This window comes from Scaptodrosophila lebanonensis, unplaced genomic scaffold (genome assembly GCF_003285725.1).
Source record: "Scaptodrosophila lebanonensis strain 11010-0011.00,11010-0021.00 unplaced genomic scaffold, SlebRS2 tig00000024-arrow-pilon, whole genome shotgun sequence".
NCBI classification, from domain to species: Eukaryota; Metazoa; Arthropoda; class Insecta; order Diptera; family Drosophilidae; genus Scaptodrosophila; species Scaptodrosophila lebanonensis.
In genome coordinates, this window is record NW_022060538.1 from 5,431,433 (window position 1) to 5,452,140 (window position 20,708).

Sequence of the window (20,708 nt, forward strand, 5' to 3'; positions counted from 1 at the left end):
TAATTTATCAAGTTAAGCAATTATCTGGCTTTGAAATTAGCGCCTTTTAGTTTTCTTAATCATTTACCAAATATTCTAAATGGAATTAGGTTCGTTTTATGCTGTCAAGATAAAACTTCAATTTATTCACACATTCATATGAATTAATGCAACAATACAAGTAGTCATTTTAACTATTAGTTTTTGTTCGCTGTTAAACAATAATATTTAGTAAAAACTTTTATAATACCAAAATCAAAAACTACGTGTAAAATGGTTTGTTTGAGCTTTAAGCAGCTATATTTGTAAAGGATTTTGCGAAGACTGATCGCAAACAATGGCCATTTAGATTACATTAAAATAACTTTAAAAATATATAACGAATGAGAAAAATATTTGACAACTAAGGATGTTTTCTTCATAACTTCGCTTTAATTTGGATTCCACAGCTAATAAAGCTTATCAGTTGTAAAATAAGAAAAATATCTTATAATGTCAGAAGAATCTGCACAGCTGTAAAGAAATGTGGAGATGTGGAGAAGGAAAACGTAAAGCACCTTAGGGCAACCATTCCCGAAGAATCTCACCGAGATACCAAAAGCTGAGATTGCTGAAATGATGAAGAACCAAGGGTGTCTTATTGAGTTTTTGTTGTTTCACTATAGTAACAGAAATGTTGAGAGATCTAACGAAGAAAAATGAAAGCGCAAAGGTTTTCTCCAAAAAGGTAGTATGATCAATAAAATCAATAAAAATTAATTGATTTTTAATCTGCTCAAAAAAAAAGGAAATCAAAAGGTCCCCTCTTCTGATTAAAAAATTTTATAATTTAGTAAGATTTAATAAATATTCCAACTAGTTATTTAAACAAACTACATTGCGGCTTTTTTATTTAAAGTTCATTTATTAAATTGAAGTAACCTTAATCTTTTCTTTGATTTAAAAGAACTTTCACCTTTCTTATTTATTTCTCAATAATTTTAAAGACAACTTTACGATTATTATCGAGGCGTAAAAAATGGTTACACAGAATGTGTTCAGTATTAGCTTAAAATAGCAATCATGGAGTAAATTATTGTTTCAATGTACACAACTAACAAATTATTAAATTAAGGCATGCTTGGAAAACCCGTACAATTTACTTGTATAGCATTTATGCATGGAATGTAAGTTGCATGTACTTCATTATTTACTTCAGTAAAGACAAATTGGCAAATGGGCTCGGGTCAAACATTTTGCTGAATAAGCCAAAAGGTACCTGCCTGTGACCAAGGGCGTAGTTAGAATTTCTTTTGTGTACTAACTTATCATTGGACATTATAAATGTGAGAATATGCTATGAAGTTTCGAATTTAATTAAACTCTTACCTGTATCGATATGCATTCAGATGGAATGCAAAGCAGTATAGGAATATGCCCGCTCTGCCCGAATACTCGTGCCATAATTGGAAAAAGTTGATTTCGATGTAATTATTCTCTTTTAATGTATTTGTAGACTTAATACTTAAATTTTATATACATTAAAGATTTGTTTGTTTTTTTTCTTTGTATTTGTGTGCGTGTGCTTAATAATTTAAATTTGACTTTGTGGCCACGAAGCTGTGGAAATACGTAAATAGATAAGTGCCGCCATATGGAGTCGGCATTCGAATACTTTAAAAAGGCATCAGCAGTTTACACAAAAGCCAAGTGTTGCAATGAAAATAATTTAACTATTTATATGTATGTGTGTTTCTTTGAGCTATTGTTTTTGGCTATTTAAAGAGTTACGAGTGGCTTGCTGGCTGGCTCTCAGTCTTTGACATTAACTGCTTAAAGTTTTGTAGAACTTGTTTCAAATTGTGGCAAGCATTTTCAACCTGCTGTGATTGTGGCGGCTTTTCTGCTTCCCCTCTGCTTCGTCTCTGCTTCGTCCCTGCTCCTGCTGCTCCTTTTTCGTCATTTGTTTTTTGTTTTGCCTTGACTCACTGCCAGAACGCACGTAACTTACCTGCTCAGGCAGCTTACATTTTCTATGCGAGTGTGTGTGCAGGTTTGTATTTTTAATAGCCCAATTTTTTCAGAGCCTTGAGGTCTACATCGCCATAGTAATCCTCGCTATAAACGAAAAGAAAGTATTACGAATAAATACAAAAAACCATTCCCTTTTTGTGCATAAAATTAAAGCGACTGAGCTGAGATTCCCTTTGGTTTGGGTTTTATGATTTATTTAATTAAATTTGCAAGAAAAATATTTTCTTGGTTTTGTTTTTTGTTTGCTTTTTTCTTTCTTGTCACGCTTGCGTCGTCCTCAAAGGATAAAGAATGAGGGTGCCATCAGCAAGTTGGGGCACACACAGGAACAAAAGCTTATACATCTAAAATAATAAAGCAGTGGCTGCAGAATTGTATGCGAGTCAAATTCAATTAAACAGTGTGCTTTGTACTTGTGACCAATTATTGTTATCCCCAGCTCCTTTGACAATCCACAGCTCCACATGTCTCTTAATGTGTGTGTCTTTTGACTTATAAATTAACAAAGCAAAATATTTATTAAAACCATAATTAAAAGTAATTTTGTTAAAAATGTCCTTGTTATGGGCGCAAATAGTTCAGGCGACGGCAACGTGGAAGGGCGACAAGGACGAACGGGACGAAGAATGCCACAAAACCACGCAACACAAGGATTTGTGCACAGAAAGCACAAACAGCAGGGCTAGATGGAATAAATAGATGACTGCTTGCTCGGCTCTCTGTCCTGCGCTGTAGCGCAAAGCAACAGGACGTCAAGGATTAAAAGACGTAGCAACAGCACCACACACACACACGCACGACTGAAATCCAAACATGCTCAGCGACAGACTCGCAACGGGCCACAAATTGCCTTTAAAGCGCAGAGGACATGCAGCTCTAAGGACAGCTGAAGCAAGCACGAGACTGGGACGAATATAAGGACGACTAGTACGCGAACGCGGACAGCAACTGTGCCCAGCAGATCCGGTAGCTTCATATAAAATGCGAGCGTGGCATGGCCAGCAAATGACAAAAAGCGCAAGGCTATTAAATTAAATTAAATGGAATTGACCAAAAAACCAAGCGAGTATTTGTTGCTCTTGTTGTCGTTGTTGTTACTGTTGCTGCTGTTGTTGAGAAGTCAACGCCATAAATGTTGCGGCTTAGCAGACAACGCGGACTGCCCTGCGAGAGAAGGGAGCTGGGTAAGCTGCAAAATATGGCCCTTGTTTAGTAGTAGTGGTCGAAATTGTTTCTGTAAGTCCTTCACTAAGTGGCCCTGGTCAACATTAATTTGATGCTTCAGCTAACGTTCGTTGTTGTCTGCGTATATTGACAGGCAGTTAGCTGCTCATAACTTATTTTTTCAGCCCGAACCCCCCGCCACGCCAGCTACTACCTCCATTTAGTGTGTATGTGTGCATGTTTGTGTGTATGTGTGTGTGTTCTATCATCATTAAAATTAATTAGAGTCAAAATGTTAAAAGGATTTCATTGCCAGCTAGCATTGCACACCAACGTAGTTATTATCCATCAACACCAGTCAGTCGTCGTCAGTCCATAATTCTGAAGTCGGAAGTGCACTGAGAAAATTATGTCCATTCAAAATCATAGACAAATTGTTTATTTTGGCCATTCTATATGATGTAGTAACAACTGGAAATGCACAATTTACATTTTTTTTTGTTTTGAATTCCTATTCAGACCAATTTTTCATTTGGTTTTGCTAATTGGTTGAGCTAATAGACAAATTAATTTAGTTTTCGCTGTTGGTGCAGTTTGTGTTAAAATAGTTTCCCTATTTACTTTTAATTTGGCTCTTGAGTGAAGAATCAATTTAGTAAAAGTGTGCCTGTATTTTTGTAAATATTTGTAGCAATAGAAATGTGTGTTTTAGGGATTTAACGTCAATAATTGATGCATCTATTATATTTTACATTTAACATTATTTTTTAGTGAATTATTTGACATATTTTTACATTTTAAACTTAAACATTCAACTGAGTTGTGAGCAGTACGCTTATAGCCCGTCCCAAAATGTTTCAGTACTATTCCTTCTTTTTACTATTTTCTGTACATAAAGGTGCCTAGAGTAACGACTATTTTCATGTCCTTCTACTAATATGATAAGTTTAAAGAATGGTTTAAAATACGAAGATAGTGTCTGGGCTCGTTTTTCACATTATACGAGCAGGACGATGTGAAGCTTAGTTTTTGCCGCAAGAAGTCGAGGAAAGGTTTCTCGCAAAACAAGCAAGATACATTTTAAAGGAACAAGAAAATGTCCGCAACTTTTACAATGTTACGAGGTAGTCTTCATCGTTCAAGGTATTCGTTCTTCGTCGACTTCTAGTCATGTATACGGATTTAATATATGTATTATGTCCAAAAAGCATTACTATACTACGACCTTATTCTGGCACTGACAAACACTTGAAGTGTTGCTATAGCCTATATATCAAGGCTATATATAATATCAATGAACATTTTACATTTTGGTGTGCGATGATTTTTGCGAGTGTTGTTGGCTACATTGCGTGCTATGGTTACCAAGTGGCTGCTCGGAATCGGACCCCACTTATATTCTTGCTTCGTTTGTGTAGCTTTGTTTAAGTTTAATCATTTTTGTTTATAAAACAGTTTTATTTGTATACTCTCTTTCTATCTTTCACGCTCTTCGTTTGCGTGGTCCCTTAATCTAACTCTTTCTTCATGTATCTATTTTTTTGGGGGCGTCGTCCTTTGTGCTAGCCTCGGCCACAAACATAACTGGGAATGTTGTGCAGCAGTGTGGCATGCAACTCGGTGGGCGCTTTCGGTTAGTTTTGTAGCAGCAACTTTTAATTGGAGATTGCTTACTTACTGTAGCACTGTGGCGCCGACAAAAGCAACAGTAAAACACATTAAAGCAAAAGATGACAGGGAACGTGGTTAGTGTGTGTGTGTTGGTGCTGGCTCTGGTTCTTGTGCTGGTGAGTGCCTGCGTGCATTTTCGTGTGGCATTAAAAGCTCGTGCAACAACAACAACAATTAAAACAACAAAACTGGCCAAATGCATGGCGGCCACTTTTGACTCATTTCAAAAATGTTGTGGCCCCTTTACGCGGGCTTTCCATGCATTTGCCTGAGCTTATGCGACAAGCCAAAAAAGCTACCCACATTCGGGCACACTCGCACATAACCATAGCCAGGCGGTAAGCAGTAAATGTCCTTTAACGTAGTGGTCCTGACGGCAGCCCAACTTGTGCGCTTGTGCCTTGAGTTTGTATAGTTTTATAATTTTTATTTAATTAGTTTTAAAACTTTTCAAAAAGTTTTTACACTGTGTAACGACATATGTGTGTGTATGTGTGTGTTATGCGTGTGTATGTGTGTGTATGTTTGTCCACACTACCATTACGTTGACAATTTAATACATACACACACGCACACTCAAGGGGACACACACTCACAAAAGTCATTCACTCAGCAGTGGCACAGGGAAGGAAAGTTAAAGTTGTCGCCGCCTTTATGAGTTAGTGGGGCGCGCTTCTCCAAAACAGGCCCCCATTTTCGACTTTGTGGGACCATCATGGACCAAAGTGCGCGCTGCACTGCGTCTGTATCTGTGTGTGTGTGTGTGTATCTGTGTTAGAGTTTCGTGCTATTAACGAGCTACCACACCTACGTGTAACTCGCTCTACATACATACTAATACGAGTATGTAAATGTGTCTCTCTCTCTGTGTGTGTGTGTATCTTTAGTGCGCTGGTTCTGCCTGCAATTGTGTTGATAATTTGAAAATTCATTTAAAGTTTTTGTATCGCGTTTTTGTTTATAGAATCTAATGAATAATTAACAAAGTTCTCGTGCATTTCAAAAGACGACATTGAGCAACTTCTTCGGCAGCGACATAAACGCGCTCACACACACATTTACACATACACTCGCGTATACGAGTACACTCACGAAGAAATGGCATCCAACTTTTCATTTGCGACAAATATGGCTGGCGTTAAAAAGTTTTATGTTTACTTATTATTTACAGACTTGGCGCAAAAGTCAGCCAGAAAACATCAAGACCCGCACACACACACACACATACATACATACATATATACTCACACGGACGCAAATTTATAAATAATTTACGAGTGTTTAACAGTTGTGCGCTAGTCGCGCTATTTTCTGGGTATTCTAGCTGCCAGGAAGCACCCAAAGTTCCTCGACTTTCCTATGGGTGCGCACTTTAAATTGTTGCCAGACAAACTTTTGTACTTCTATACTTGTACATATATGGACTTGGTGTGGGGAACGGCAGTCTTAAAGCATTTGGTAATTGATAGTCGGCAGTTTTACTAAATTTTTAGCATGCATTGCTCAATTAAATCAGCGGAATTTCTAAGGAAAACTTTAAGTAAAGTGCTGAAAATTCACCACCGAAGAAACCAGACGATAACTGTTATCGTAGGCTACGCGAATACATTTCTCATTTCTCTTTTTTTGAAATAGTTGTGGACTTGTATAGAGAGACGTTGTTATTGCCCTTAACCTGATATTAAGGCATGTTTGACTTAAGCCCAGTCTTAAGCCCCTATCGAATCTGAGATCAACAATTCGGGGGTTTTTTTTTTGGGTTTTTTATATATTTTTTCTTTTATGTATAAAATAAAATAATAAGCTTATAAACAATGATCACTTAAATGTACAAATCTCTAAATTTTACGCTTGATTTTTGAAAGATTGCATCTTTCCTCGATGTTGTTTGTTGTCTTTCGCACATTTAATTATATATTTTAGCGTTAAGCCCTACATTTTTGTTATAATTTTGATATGTACTTGGATTTTTCAAATTTTGAAAAAGGAAACACAGGGATAGCAATGAGTTGAAAGTGAGACATAGAAGACATAAAAGGAAAAGAATATGAAAACGATAACGATAGCGAAAAAAGAGAAACTAAGACAAGAGATGGAGCATAGAGTTGGTTGGCCACAGAGGCATGCGATATATATCGATATGATGGATTTGAGTATTTTCTCTTATTTCTTTCTTTTTCTTCTTCTTCTTGTTCTTCAATTTTGAGCATGTGTGCGTGATGCTTGTGATTGTGATTGCGATTGTGATTGAGTGAATTGGTTGTTGTTGTTGTTGTCGTTGGAAGGGAAATGTTGAATAGAAATTGTATTGATCTTGTTGTATTTGTTTTTGTTGTAGTTATTGTTATAGTTGTAGTTGTTTAGTTATTGTTGTTGTTATTGTTTTTATGTTTATGAGGAGGCAGCTTTGGTTTTGGGCGCGCTCTTAGTGCGACCTTCACTGTTCAATCCAGCTAGAAGTTCGCTCTTGCGGATGCTCTTCAGATCCAGATCGCCATAGTAGTCTTCGCTGTAATTGTAAAGGGACGAGGTAAAGAGATATGTCAGAACAGGTCAAGAGATATGTATGTAAATGTATGCAAAGTAGAGTGGCCATGGTGTTGCGTGAATTGCGAATTCGGAGAGTCGTGAATAAAGTAGTAAAGTAGACAAAGCTTTTGAGACACTGAGGTGATGAGAGTAGTGCAAGCGTGGCAGTGTGAAGTAAAAAACTTAAGCAAATTCTCAAAACTCAAAAGGCACGAAAGCTGCGCTCAAGCAAACAAAACAAACCCAAGTGCTTACTATGTACGAGTATATATTTAAGTCTTAAGTAGGAGATATCTCATTAAAAAACCAGCCACTTACCAGCCGGGAACATCCTCGGGATCTTCGCAGTTGCCAGTGCCATCACTGTCGCCAATCTTGAAAACGGTGCCAATGGGGCAGCCATACTCGCGCGCCACACCCTCCAAGCAGATGTAGTATTTGCGGCAATCCTCGGGATGAGCGTGACGCGAGAAGGAGCCGGCATTGGCCAACTCTCCGGCGGCGGGGCAGGCAAATCCATTCGCAACTTCTGCAATGGAGATTTTAGCATTTTAGAAGACTTCGAAACATATTCTTCAGAAGTATACAGCATGGAATGAACAGAAGCGGGTGTTCTTCCATCAACCTCTATTCAATTATTCTCTTACTGCATATCTCACATTTACATTAGGCTCTGCCTTACCTTCGTTCTTGCATTCGGGCACCTGATCGGCCCACATGCACACGCGTGCATCACGATCGTAGGCCAGACCGGGTGAGCACTGATATCTGGATGGTTCGCCGTTCCAGCAGTTCCAGAAGACGTCGCATTTGTTCTCATCGGGGAAGATGCCGTACAAGCGTGAGCAATGTGGCGTCGAAATTGGTGGCTCTGCAAAGCGAGTATTATTCAATTAGTCATCCAAGTTTACTAAAAATGATCGCATGTGGGTGTCTTACCCAACTCTGTGCGATCGCCGCAGTCCACATTGTGCAGATAATCACAGTTCTCCGTCAGGAATTTGGAATCTGAGGCATCGAAAGCCAGGCCATTGCCGCAGGTCTTCAGCTCGGAGACGCCATTGTCGCACTTCCAGTATTTGTCGCACGATGTCTCGTGTGGATAGAAACCGAAATCGTCGGGGCATTTGAAGCTTTGCTGGGCCACAGCTGTAAGTGAATGAAAATAAAAGTGCAACAATTAGTAAAGCACAGCCCAAATGCTCGAATTAAATGGCATGCAATTTCAATTAATTGAATAATTTGCTGTTCAATAACGAAGCGCTACCCAAACATGTTTGCACAATGCACAAATACGCAAATAACAAACAAAAATGTTTCATTGCCCGCCTAGGTGGCCGAAACCACTTGGCATGCCCTAAAGTGCCTAGCAACAAAACATTTTCCAACCGCAATGGGCATAACTCAAATAGGAAAATTGCTATTTAGGCAGGCGCCAGCAACGTAATCAGAAAATAATTGCATTGTTTAAATAATGTGGCAAAGGCAGCTGAATTGCAGCCTCAATATTGTTTAAATAGGCTTTTGGCTATTAACAGGCAGTCGGTCGTTGATCGATGCTCGACTCTGGATTGTTCGTTGTTGATTGTTGATTTGTGAGAGCCAGCCAGCATACATTTTTTATGCATTTCGACGATGAAGATGATGATGATGATGACAAGGATGCCGATGCTACTGATGGTGTGCACAATAATTTGTCATGTTTCCAAAGGCATTCACTTGAAAAAGTCTCGACTGCGTACGCGACTGTGTCTCAGTCGGAGGCGGCTGCCAATAAATCTTTCAGGCAACTTTCAGACAAGACTCAAGACTCAAGACGTGTGCACATTGAGGACAGCTCAGGGCCAACTGCATTTACTTTGAGTCACAGCTTATGTTTTTTTTTTTGGTTGTTGTTTTCGGATTTTTTCATCTCTTTTTTTGGAGTATGAAGTTACACGACACGCACCCTGCCAGAAGGTGAAGCACCTGAAATGCGCTTCAAGGACTCGGCTTGCAGCTGCTTCCTCTCTCACACACTCAGACTATCATCTGCCCCAGTGGCTGTTGCAGTTGCAGTTGCTGTTGCCGTTGATGTTCGACACACCAACTCAATGGAAACCGCAGAGCGTAACGAACTAAATTGCACACAACTAACTAATGCGGTATTTGCACTACACAGCATGCATGCAAACATTCACGCAAATGCGCATCACATTTGCACATACGAGTATAATGAAAATCAAAACAGAAGCTGCAGACCAAAAAATAATTACATTGCAAAGTGCAGCGAAAGAGAGAGAAAGAGAGGGAGAGAGAGTTAGAGAAAAAAGCGTGACAAAACGTACAAATACCGTCCGACAGCTCCCTTTCTACCTGCACGCCTATGCATGTCCCCGACTGTAAATATGCTTGTATGTGTGTGTGTGTGTGTGATAATCTAATTGCAAAGCCACAGAATTGTGGTCACGTTTCGAATGCTCAATCAAAATGCGCGCCAGCTTACTAGCAGCCCGTCCCACTCAACCACTTCCCACCCACTCAGCCCCTTCCGATTTCACTTAATCTAACTAAAGCCTGCCATCCCTCCATCCCCATTCCCCTCCCCATTCTGTGAAGGCTCAAAGTTTACCACATAAATGCAACAATTGAAAAAAAGAAGTGCACGCCCTTTTTTCTATACCTAGCACATCGAATGAATATATAAAAACTACTAAATAAAATGCATGCAATTTTCATTTGTGTGCAAACTAATCAAATATAAAATTTATAAATTTATTTACACACACACACACACACACATACAAACAAGGAAGCAGCACATAAGCCCAGCATGCACTTTATAAACTGGCACATAAATCAAAATCAAAATTGTGGCGAACGCATGAGCGCAAATAAAATTATTCGTTGAATTTAATTAAAAATTTGTTTTCGCTTGCAAATTTATTTATTTGTTGGCAACAACAAACGTGTGTTGTTTTCTATGACAGTCACTCAGTCAGTTATCCAGTCAGCCAGTTTGTGGGAGGTCGGCAACTGTCCTAATAACCATAACAAAATACATTTATCGATATACTGTATAATATACTCGTAGGTGCGTTTCTGTGTGTATGTGTGTGTGTGTGTGGGTCTGTCATTGGCTGTATGCGCTTCTATTCGCTTGTTTAATTTTGTTAATTACGCAGTTATTTCAAATTTTATACAAATTGTGCAAAGCCGGCAAAAACAATTAGCGCGTGATCTATCATCACAAAGGAAAAACACAAACTGTTTGAAAAATGAGTGCAAACATGCGTAAATATTTGGATTCCAAGTTCTAGTAAAATGCATAAATACTGTATTCTAATAATGTTTAAAATATTTATGTTTTCAATGATACAGGCAGCATTTCTATGACACCTAATCTATTAAAATACATATTTATATGATGAGGAATGTAAGTAGCTGACGTCTGTTTGATAGATGTTAAGACAAGCAGCTACTACTTATTTGATAATGAAATTAATGTCAACAATTTATAACTTAGTTAGTTTCAATTGTTAATTGAACTGATAAGGCATACTATACATGTAAATAAAATGTTATGTATGTGGGATCAGAAAAAAAGGATTGCTCAACTCTTTAAAATGATAATATTTTTTTGAACTTGACGACTTGATGGACGAGTGACGTCTCTTTCTGAAGAGTGCGGACAGTTGTGTGGAAAGCTAATAGCTAATGGAAATACTTTGTATTTATTTATTCATTTGCGATAGAAAACTGTTTAGATCGAACTAAACAGCTATGTAGAACTCATTTGGAAATATTACACGTGCTTGCTCTAAATGATATCAGAACAGCCTTTTAATATTACAAACAAAACTGAATAGCCTAGCCGAGAAATGAGCCAAAGCAAACCAAATACTAAACACATATACTTAATATGTATATATTCATAGACTCATTAACCTTGACTAAACATTTATAATATCAAGATATGAGGATTGGATTTAGTTGATTTTTGTCGTGTGGTCGATTTTTATAGATTTTTCGAATTAGCATTCAAATGTTAACTGAATTTTGAACTTGTACGTCACAGTTGATTTCAGTTTTAGTGTTAGACGAAGTAATTTCCAGAAGTGCCTGAAGCAACTTTGGCAGCACTTAGCAGCCCAGAAACGAGCAAAGAGCAACGAACAAGTTGCAACAACAAACATAAACAACAGCAGCAAATGTGCAACTTAATAGTTGTAATAATTTAGTTTTGTTGCTGCCACTGCTACTGCTACTGCCACTGCTGCTGTCACAGCTGTTCTTGCAGCAACTGAAGCAGTGCGGAAAAAGTGCAATCTAACACAAGTGCGCCGTTGCCATAGAGGAAAAGGGCACCCGAAGGAAAAGGGGGAGAGAGAGAGCCACAGTGGTGAACCGCAGCACTAATGCGCTTTATGTGTTTGTGTGCTCGTGTCTATATGTGCACTCGTATTTTTGTGTGTGTGTGCATGTGTCAATGTCTGTGGAAGAACACATGCCCATAGTGATGATGATTGTGCACTTACCAGTTGCCACTGCCACTCTGTTGCTGTGTTAGTGTGTGTGTGTGTGTGTTCGTCGCGCTTTACAAATACCGCATGTTAACTAAACAATTACCTGGGCGCTAAATGTATGTGTGTGTGTGTGAGTATGTGTTTGCTGCTGACTAACAAGGCGTATGCGCAATCTAAAAGGAAGCATAGACAAGACACCTTGGCTCCCAATTGAGAGTGGCAACTGTCCGCTTCCAATTAGTTACTCTGTTGTAATATTACATAACTAAGAGTGACTCCACTGGTCAACATTACAATTAATTACTTTCCTAGACATAGGTAATACCATGATGCACAAAGAATGATTGATTAGAGCGACACTTCAACACTCAAACATCCCACACTTATAACACAATTAATGATATTGTTATTGTTTGGAAAACATTCGTACAATTTTTCAGTATCTTTATAATTGTCAAGATTATTGAAACTGCTTTTGAAAATATCAAGTTAGTCCTCGGAAGTTGTTATTAAATCTTCAGTAAATTAATATATAACATTGTGTGTGAAAAGTTTATTCAAGTTTGTTCAGAGCTACAGTAAGACTACTTCTAGTTCAAGTGCTGGCAAGCTTTCGCAAATCAAAAGCTGCAGCCAAGCCTAGCCACAATTTATAAATTTCTCAAAAATATTTTTACCAAAATGATGGCTCAATTATGTCATTTTATGTGCGTCGTTACTTTTTTTACGAACCATGCTAATTAATGCAAATTTATGCGCAATCGCGGATCATTCGAGAAGCCCGCTTCAAATTCTAAGCGTAAACGAAAAAGAAATCGAAAGCAAAACAAAATGCTAGCCCACATTTGAGCCACAGTGGCAGCTGGAGGCGGTGTTTGGAACCGGCTCAACCAGATTGGTAGGCTTACTAACCCACTGTTTTGCTAAAATGCTGTTCTTTTGTCATTTTTTTTTCCAGCCGGCTGCAAAGTTTTTTCTCTTTGATTGCCGCCCAGCCACACCTTTGCATAAATATCTGCACTGTCCATTATGTACATACATGCACGTATATGAATGTGTGTGTGCCTTTGTTTTTTCTTTGTTTCAGATAATTCGCATAATTAATAAGCTGCTTAGATAGTATGTAGCAGCATGCTGCATGTTGCACGTTGCATGTTGTTTACCTTATTGGCTGCTTTGTTTAATTGTTTTATCTATCAATTTTGCTCGCTTAATTACATTTTTTCCTGCTGGGGCTCAGCAAATAATTGCAAATGGTTTTCACTCGCCCCCGACCGTATGTGCGTGCGTGTTTAAATAATAAATTTTTATTGACATTTTAACAGTAAAACCGCCATTTGTATTGGTCTCGTCGGTTGAGTGCGCATCATTGGGTATCGATGGTTGTTGTTATGATTACTGTTGCCATTGTTGTTGTTGTTTATCTACTGCTGCCCATTTGTACATCCGTTCGTCCATTAACATAATCATTTAATTAACCAAAGCTACATATATATGATACCTCCACAAACATACATATAAATTGGCAACTTTATTAAACGTTTCCATGCAACAACAACAGCAACAACAACGATAACAAAAACAAGAGCAAGGTGAGCAAAAAATGAATTAATTTATGTTTCACTTAAATGACAGACGCTGTCGAGATGCAAATAACAAATAAATTCATATTTTAACATTAACAATGAATGCCAAGCAATTTACAAATAATTTATTTAATACAATGAAAATGATTATGCATATGAGCAATTGAAAAGCTCTTTGGCTTGTTACACCAAAGATATTATGTTTAATTAAAACCTGAGCCTTTGGAAAGCCATAGCAGCGAAGCACGAGCTAAATACATTTAATTGGAAATTTCAATTTGTCCATTAAACTAAAAAAGAAACTTTTCAGTATCGATAAAGCCAACTCGCTGAGTTCCAAGTAATGCTTGACCAATTATTTATAAAGATTGCTGTTTATTCGCATAATTTAAATAACCAACTAGACACATGAAAATTATCCACCTTGTGATATTGTTGATTGTTTAAGTGGTTTGAACTTATGAACTCCGTTCTTCAGCTTACTTTGAAGCACACTGTGGCACATTTCTCCTATAACTTATTATTATTAGAGATCAGCAATAAATTTGATGTCTTAACCTATTTGCCGTCTTCAGAAATGGTGTTTAAACTAAGTTATAAGATTATAAAGAAGGTTACAGAAGGACAGTGACGAGCACTGTCAATATCCTTCAAATAAGTACCATTGGCTATAAATTGTTTATAAATTTCTTTGTAAAGTATGGCTTTGTGTTTCAAAGAAAAGCATAAATGAAAAATGCAGAGGTTGAGGTTGGCGTAATTGATTGTTTGGCTATCGACATTACTCTCAATGAATAGCGCTGCCTTGCACGAATCGTTCAGTCTAGTCTAGTCTAGTCAGTCATGGCAGCTTTTTTGGTTGTGAGCCAAAGTTATGTTCGAGTGGTGCAGCCATAAAACAGAAGGTAGCAATAATGCCATACATGTCTACATGCAAACTAATAGACCAGTCAGCCATAAATATGAAAATCAACACTCGACAGTGCATTGAACCTCGGCCCCGGTACCGGCAACGGGACCGACACTGGCACCGACACTGGCACCTTTCAAGAAGCTAAACACCAGATTCGTGCATTAGCAGTGGCCATAAATGCTAGGGCGCTACCACTGCTGACAGTCTAGGCCACTTCTAGTCATAATCGTTAACAGCAAACAGTGCAATCACATGTCAGCCAACCAGCCAGTCAGCCAGCCAGCGCAGAATGGGCAATATGCCTTATTTTGTTGTTGTTGTTGTTGTTGGTGTTATTCTGTGGCACTTGTATCTATCTATCTATCTATCTATCATTTACTCGTGGCAAATTTGTTGCTCTGCCACTGCCTTTGCCACTCTGCCGCCCATTGTTGTCTGTTGCCATTCAGCCGTGCCTCGTGTGCCGCCAAGACAACAGCAACATCAACATCAACATCAAAGGCAACAACAACAACAGAAAAGTAACAGAAACAGAAACAACACCATATAAATCAAGAAAATTGCTGACATTTAAGCACGTTTCGTTTCGTTTTGTTTGCCTGGCCTGGCCTGGTATTTGCACAGCAACAACAACTTGAGTATTTCCGTTAGCTGCCTTCTTTTTCCCCAAAAACATTTTTGCATATAGACAATATGTACGTATACGTATGTGTGTGTGTGTATGTGTGTATGTATTTGTGTGCCTGTAGTTGTTGTCGACGGCATCGTAATGATATTTAAATATTTACCCTCACCCACAGCGAGGGCTCGTACTCGTACTCGTATGTAGGTTAATCTGTATTTGCACTGCCATCGTCTATTGTATTTATTGTATAGTACGTACTCCTATCTAAAGGCATTGTAAGTGCGCGTGCATCCATATAATGCGTCATCTATGTATGTATAGTTTCCATAGAATTTCCATTTATATAGATTGAGCAATAAATCCATTTATCCATGCCGCCTTAGACAGGCATGCTTCAAATATTTCAATATTTTTCAAATTTAACGCATCACTGGTAACTTTGAGCTTCAATTGTTGCTGTAGAGGCTGATGTTGCTGCTGCGACAGTTGAATCACAAAAAATGACGCTGACAAAAATTATTTCGTGGCAGCGCGCGTCAAATGCCTGCCAAGTGGCATGCAAATTGCCAGCGCTCCGAATTGACTTTTAAAAGCTTGCAACCATTTTCCCTTACAAGCGCTGAAGTGAAATAAGCACCTTCACTGTAGCACTCGGACCACTTGGATTGCTGATCAGCGATCAGCTGCAACCTCGCTGAGGCGTTTTAATCACTTAGATCCGTGATCTTAAATACCAAATCTATATATATAGAATAAGAATATAACGATCACTTAATGACTAATTGTTTGTTGATCGAAACAGAATTAATGGAATTTCCATTGGTAATTATTAATTATTGCTGAAGTGTACAAGTAATAATGATAAATGAGCACAGCCAGTGAGGCCATTAGATTTTATTTCTACCTATGTATGCTTAGTATTAACGTACTCCGAATTGATATTTTGCACCGAGGTAGTTTACTATTGCTAGCACATAATACTGCATTCGATCTCTTGTTCATTAACAGCTCCTATTACTTTCTTAGTTTAGAAACTGGTGAGCAATAGGGCCTGTAATTGTCATTGATACGATCCATCAAGAACTAATGCAAATAGCTTTGAATTATTGTCATTAAATATTATGCAACAGACTGAATCGTTCATCTATATATTCATTCTACATATTATAAATGTCCTAATTAAATAAGTAAATAATTAAATATAATAATCAGTGTTGCTTGTATTGAAATATTTTGAATATTAATTTCAATTAAAACTTATGGCTTTAATATATTCAATCTATTGAGACTAATAGAAATTCCACTTATTAGTATAGTTGGAACAAATCAAATTATATTATGTAGGGTATATACATACAAGTATTCTGCGGAGCATTTTATTTTGCTATTTCGTTTTTGTCTTTCTATTTTCTAAGTTATGCAAAAATTGTGTTCGCTTGTACAACACTGGCACTTGGCTGCCTATAAATCAGCATAGATAGCTCGTTAGGTGTGTGGGTGTGTCTGTGTGTGTTTCTGTGAGTGTTTCTGTGTGTGTTTCTGTGTGTGTTTCTGTGTATTTTTGGCAGACACCATTCCCGAACTGAGTCGAGCCGAACGATCCGCATCCAAATCCAAATCGGTCGCCTGCTGTTCCCTTCATGCTAAGGCAAAGTCCGCGGAACAGTTGCATGGCTGCATTTTTGTCGAATGCATGTATTTGCAAAGATTTTTTTGTTTATTTTGTTACACAGTTGCGTTGAATAGAAAACATATATATACACATATATATATATATGTAGTATACACACATATATACAAACTTTTCAAGCGTGACTTGCTGTTGTCAGTTGTTGTTGTTGTTTCTGTTGCCTGCTGTGTGGCAATATCAAAATTTATTTTGTATATTTGCCACGTTTTGCACTCCTTTCTTCATCTTTTTTTGTTGCAGGCATTATTTTTGCTGCGGTTGCCGAGCGTTAGGTTTCGATACCATTTTTTATGCGCGTCACAGACCGCAGAGTGCGACAAGCAACAAAAGCGGCAGAACCAAAACAAAACAAAAACAAAAAAATCAAAAATAAAACAAGAAGCTAAAACGTCGCGCCATGCAACAAAATGCGGAAATTTATTGTGTTTTTGGCTTTTTAGGAAATCTTTTGGGCACTTAAATTGTTTATCGCTGTGATTAGCATGCTTGTGGTAACAGTTTTTGTTTTCGATTGGTTTTTTTTTTTGTATTCGGACCACAAACGCGTCAGGGTGGGGGGCTAAGTTCCACTTCAGGCTGGAGAGTGTGCGCTTTGCACAAGTTATGGCTTGTGAGGCATTTGCTTTTGACGCCTTTGTTGCATAATTTATGGCAACAGCAACACACACACAATCTGCTACCTCAAACAACAAGTTGTTGGCAGCCAACTTGAACTTGACAACGAAAAGCGCTTAACAACGTAGGCCTATTAAAAATGTTGTTAACGCCAGAGTGTTTAAGTATTTACGTGTTGTTGTTAAGTTTAATAACTCGAAATTGCGCTTACAATTAAAAGCCAGTAAATTGCTGTGGCCGCTTTGATTTGGCCGGCCATGCAAGACGTTGAAAAAATGCATGGCACGCAATTTTTGAGGAACGGTCGGGCTCGAGTTGAATAACCAACCAAATCATAAACAAAGGCCGCGTGAAGTGTAAACAAGTTTTGGCTGTTTTCAATTATTTTTTCTTTGACGATGGTTGCTTTTTGTCTTGCTAGCGTTGTAGGGCGCGGCAGCTGCTCCTCATTAAGCCAAATCCAAATAAATACAAGTAAATAACCTCTCACTTCTCTAACAACATTGACTAACAGTCGTCGGCGAATCGCCAGCATCCATCTTGCAATTGAAAGCTTTTCAATGTCAATGTCAAATCAAGACAATTTCAATAAAGCACCAAATATTTGCATGCCAACTGGCCGACCACACCTAAAAGTCTCTTGTGCAATATACGAGTAGTACGAGTATATATAGTATATACATACATATTAACAGTTTCTTTGAAATTGTGTATTTGTGCGTGTGCGGGTCGTAAAAACGCCAGCGCTCCAATTTCAAAAGGCACACGCTCTTTGCAATTAGATAACACTGACTGTCTGTCTTGTGCGCCTTGTAGTTGAAATTCAAATCTAAATATCATTTTCAAAGCTGCAACAACAACAACAACAAGTTGCAAAACCAACTGCAACGAAGCTGAACCAGGCATAAAGATTTGCTTTTGTTTTTGTTGTAACTTCTCCAACTTTTAAAGGCGTGTGCTGCGCAAAAGTTGCAACGACTACGACGCCGATGAAGTAATGAAATCGAACCAATAGACAGAGACAGAGCCAGTGAAAGAGAAAGAGAGATACACAGTTACAATATCTAGCCATGTATCTGGCCTAACGGCCTGGCTGCCTGAAAATGTAAGTAAACGTGGCAAAAACTACGTACTGTGGAATAACAACTCGAATTTAACAGTAACATACAAGTTCAGAGTAATATGAAATTCTATTTCTTTTTTCAAAATATCAGTTTCGAGAAATGTGTTCGCCCAAGTAACTTCCAAATAAAATGAACTCTATTACATTTAATCGTAATTGATGAAGAGTCGGAAAAATACATCTGTAGTCGGATTGAAAACATTCAGTAATTTGAAATGCTTTTTGTAAGTTGAAGTAAACTGTTATTATTACTAAATTATTATTATATACTATTATTACTTTTATTTTCCTGCTCTCGGAATTAAGAAACCAAAAATGAGTTCATGAGTTGGAAACGAATCGCAAATTTCGAGAGAGTGAAAGTGAGTTGAAAAATCGTTATTTATTGAGATAAACGAAAAGTTTCTGAAAACAGGCCCTATGAAGTTTAAACTAAATAGAAAACAGCCGATCGTTCATAGATTCTTTCTTCATAATAAATGTGAGACATTTCCCATAAACAGTCTCTCATCCGCCCACAACAACGAGCTTGTAGTTTTTATTGTCAGTCTCAACCAATCCTGTTTAGGGATTACTTAAAAATATGAATATTAAAAGATAGATTGAAATGATAAAAAAGCGATAATTCCTGAATGACTGGAGTATTGTTTTAATGTTTTAAATTGCAATGATTTTAGTTTCGTTTTCTATTTAAATCAAAGAACAAATCTTTTTGGTTACCGAAATCTGATGGGAAATGTGAATGATGCCTCAATATGTTGCATGCATTTTTTGCAATATGTATAAAGATTTTAGCTCCTTAGCCCATGGTGCAACAGCTTGCGAAAAGTAGCGATGGTAAGGCTGGAGTTGCAGGCGTTTTTGAAAAGTTGCCGCCACTTTGGTTTTACTCTTTTTTTTTTTTGATTACGTTTATGGTTTGAATTTGAAAACGAACTCATTTGCGTCGTCGTCGTTTTCCTTTTGGGTAAAAGTGGAGCAAATGAGTGATAGTTGATTTACTCGTTACACAAGCCTCAAACACGACGACGAGTGTGGACACCGCCGCCCCCCACCCTAGTCACCGATTTCCCATTCCGCACACTGCTCTCCCTTAAACACTTTGTGTTGGTTTTTGCCAACTTGTAGTAACACTCTTGGCACTTTTAACACTGCTTTGGGGTTTCGAGTGTCCTTCAATGCGCACGCTCGACATGCTCCAACAAATTAGAAAACAGTTGCAGCGCCCGCTCTGGGGGTTTGTCTTTTGGCATTCGATTGCGCAAGAGGAAAAGCTTTCGCTACATTTTCTGACATACATATGTTGTCTGTTTTCTGTGTTTATTGTCTCTTTTAACAAATACTTATGTACATATTTGGCATAACAATCTGATCAATACATACCGGCTCCGAATAATGCAACAAACACAATTATAAACTTCTTCATTGTGTGATTTTCTGTGATTTCGCGATAGAAGTTATTTCTATTTATTTATAGATTTCGTCGTTTATTTCTTAATTGAAGTTCTTTTTGGCGGCGAACCGTAACGTTTAACAAAACAACAATAATAACAACAAGTCTTGAATCAAGTGAACCAACCAAACGGGTAACACTTCAGAAATCTCAAAACTGTTTACAGACAAAAAGCGCTCTGACAACGAACCACTGGGACCGACGAAGACTGTGTGTGGCTGTCGCTGTTACGGGAGCTTTTTATACCGCTGCGCAGGCGCGCCAAGGCAGCGAAAATGGCGCAGCGTCGCAGTCGACGCCACTCAACGAACAATCCAGATAGATGGATCGACGGTTGGTTTTGGTTGGATAGACGTCGGCAGCTTTGAGAGGCGCATGCGCAGCCGGCAAACGTGGCAGCGCAGCCGCGTCCACTGACATTGCAACGAAGCTGCTGTCGCTGTCGCTGTTGCGGTCGCGGTCGCGATCGCTGTCCCATGGAACGGTACAATTTTGCAGCGTGTGGAGGCGGGTGGCGGGCAATCAGCTTTTTACATATTTACATTCACTGCTTCAGTCGGTGTGTGTGTGTGCCTCTATGTGTGTGTGTGTGTGTGTGTGTGTTGGCAATTGTAAGTGCGGCTTTTAACTGTATTTGCCTACATTGTTGTTGGCCAAACTATTTTCGTATGCAAGCGGCAAAGTGTCGGCTGTTGCCTGCGTCGCTGCTGCCATCAGCAGCGCTGTTGACGCCTGCGCCAGCCACTAAGCGTCGACCGCAACGCAAACGCTAACGTCAACGTCGACGCTGCCATTGTTGTGGCTCAAAGCATTTGTCAATTGAGTTGCTTTTTACTTTTTTC

The 20,708-nt window shown here is 38.4% G+C and overlaps 1 protein-coding gene across 2 annotated transcripts; it reads right to left on the bottom strand.

The window, feature by feature from the left end:
• Positions 1 to 1,438: 1,438 nt before the first annotated feature.
• LOC115620892 (protein obstructor-E) lies at positions 1,439 to 19,937 on the bottom strand. Of its 2 annotated transcripts, none has more exons than XM_030514376.1 (5): positions 19,797 to 19,937; positions 8,296 to 8,505; positions 8,039 to 8,227; positions 7,675 to 7,885; positions 1,439 to 2,076 (listed from the first exon to the last, which is right to left on the bottom strand). In XM_030514376.1, the coding sequence occupies exons 1-5, from the start codon at positions 19,837 to 19,839 to the stop codon at positions 2,022 to 2,024; spliced, it is 708 nt and encodes a 235-aa protein (XP_030370236.1). In that variant the 5' UTR covers positions 19,840 to 19,937; the 3' UTR covers positions 1,439 to 2,021. The 2 variants fall into 2 exon arrangements, with proteins under 2 accessions (XP_030370236.1, XP_030370235.1); XM_030514375.1 differs by lacking the exon at positions 1,439 to 2,076 and adding an exon at positions 6,582 to 7,336.
• Positions 19,938 to 20,708: the final 771 nt, after the last annotated feature.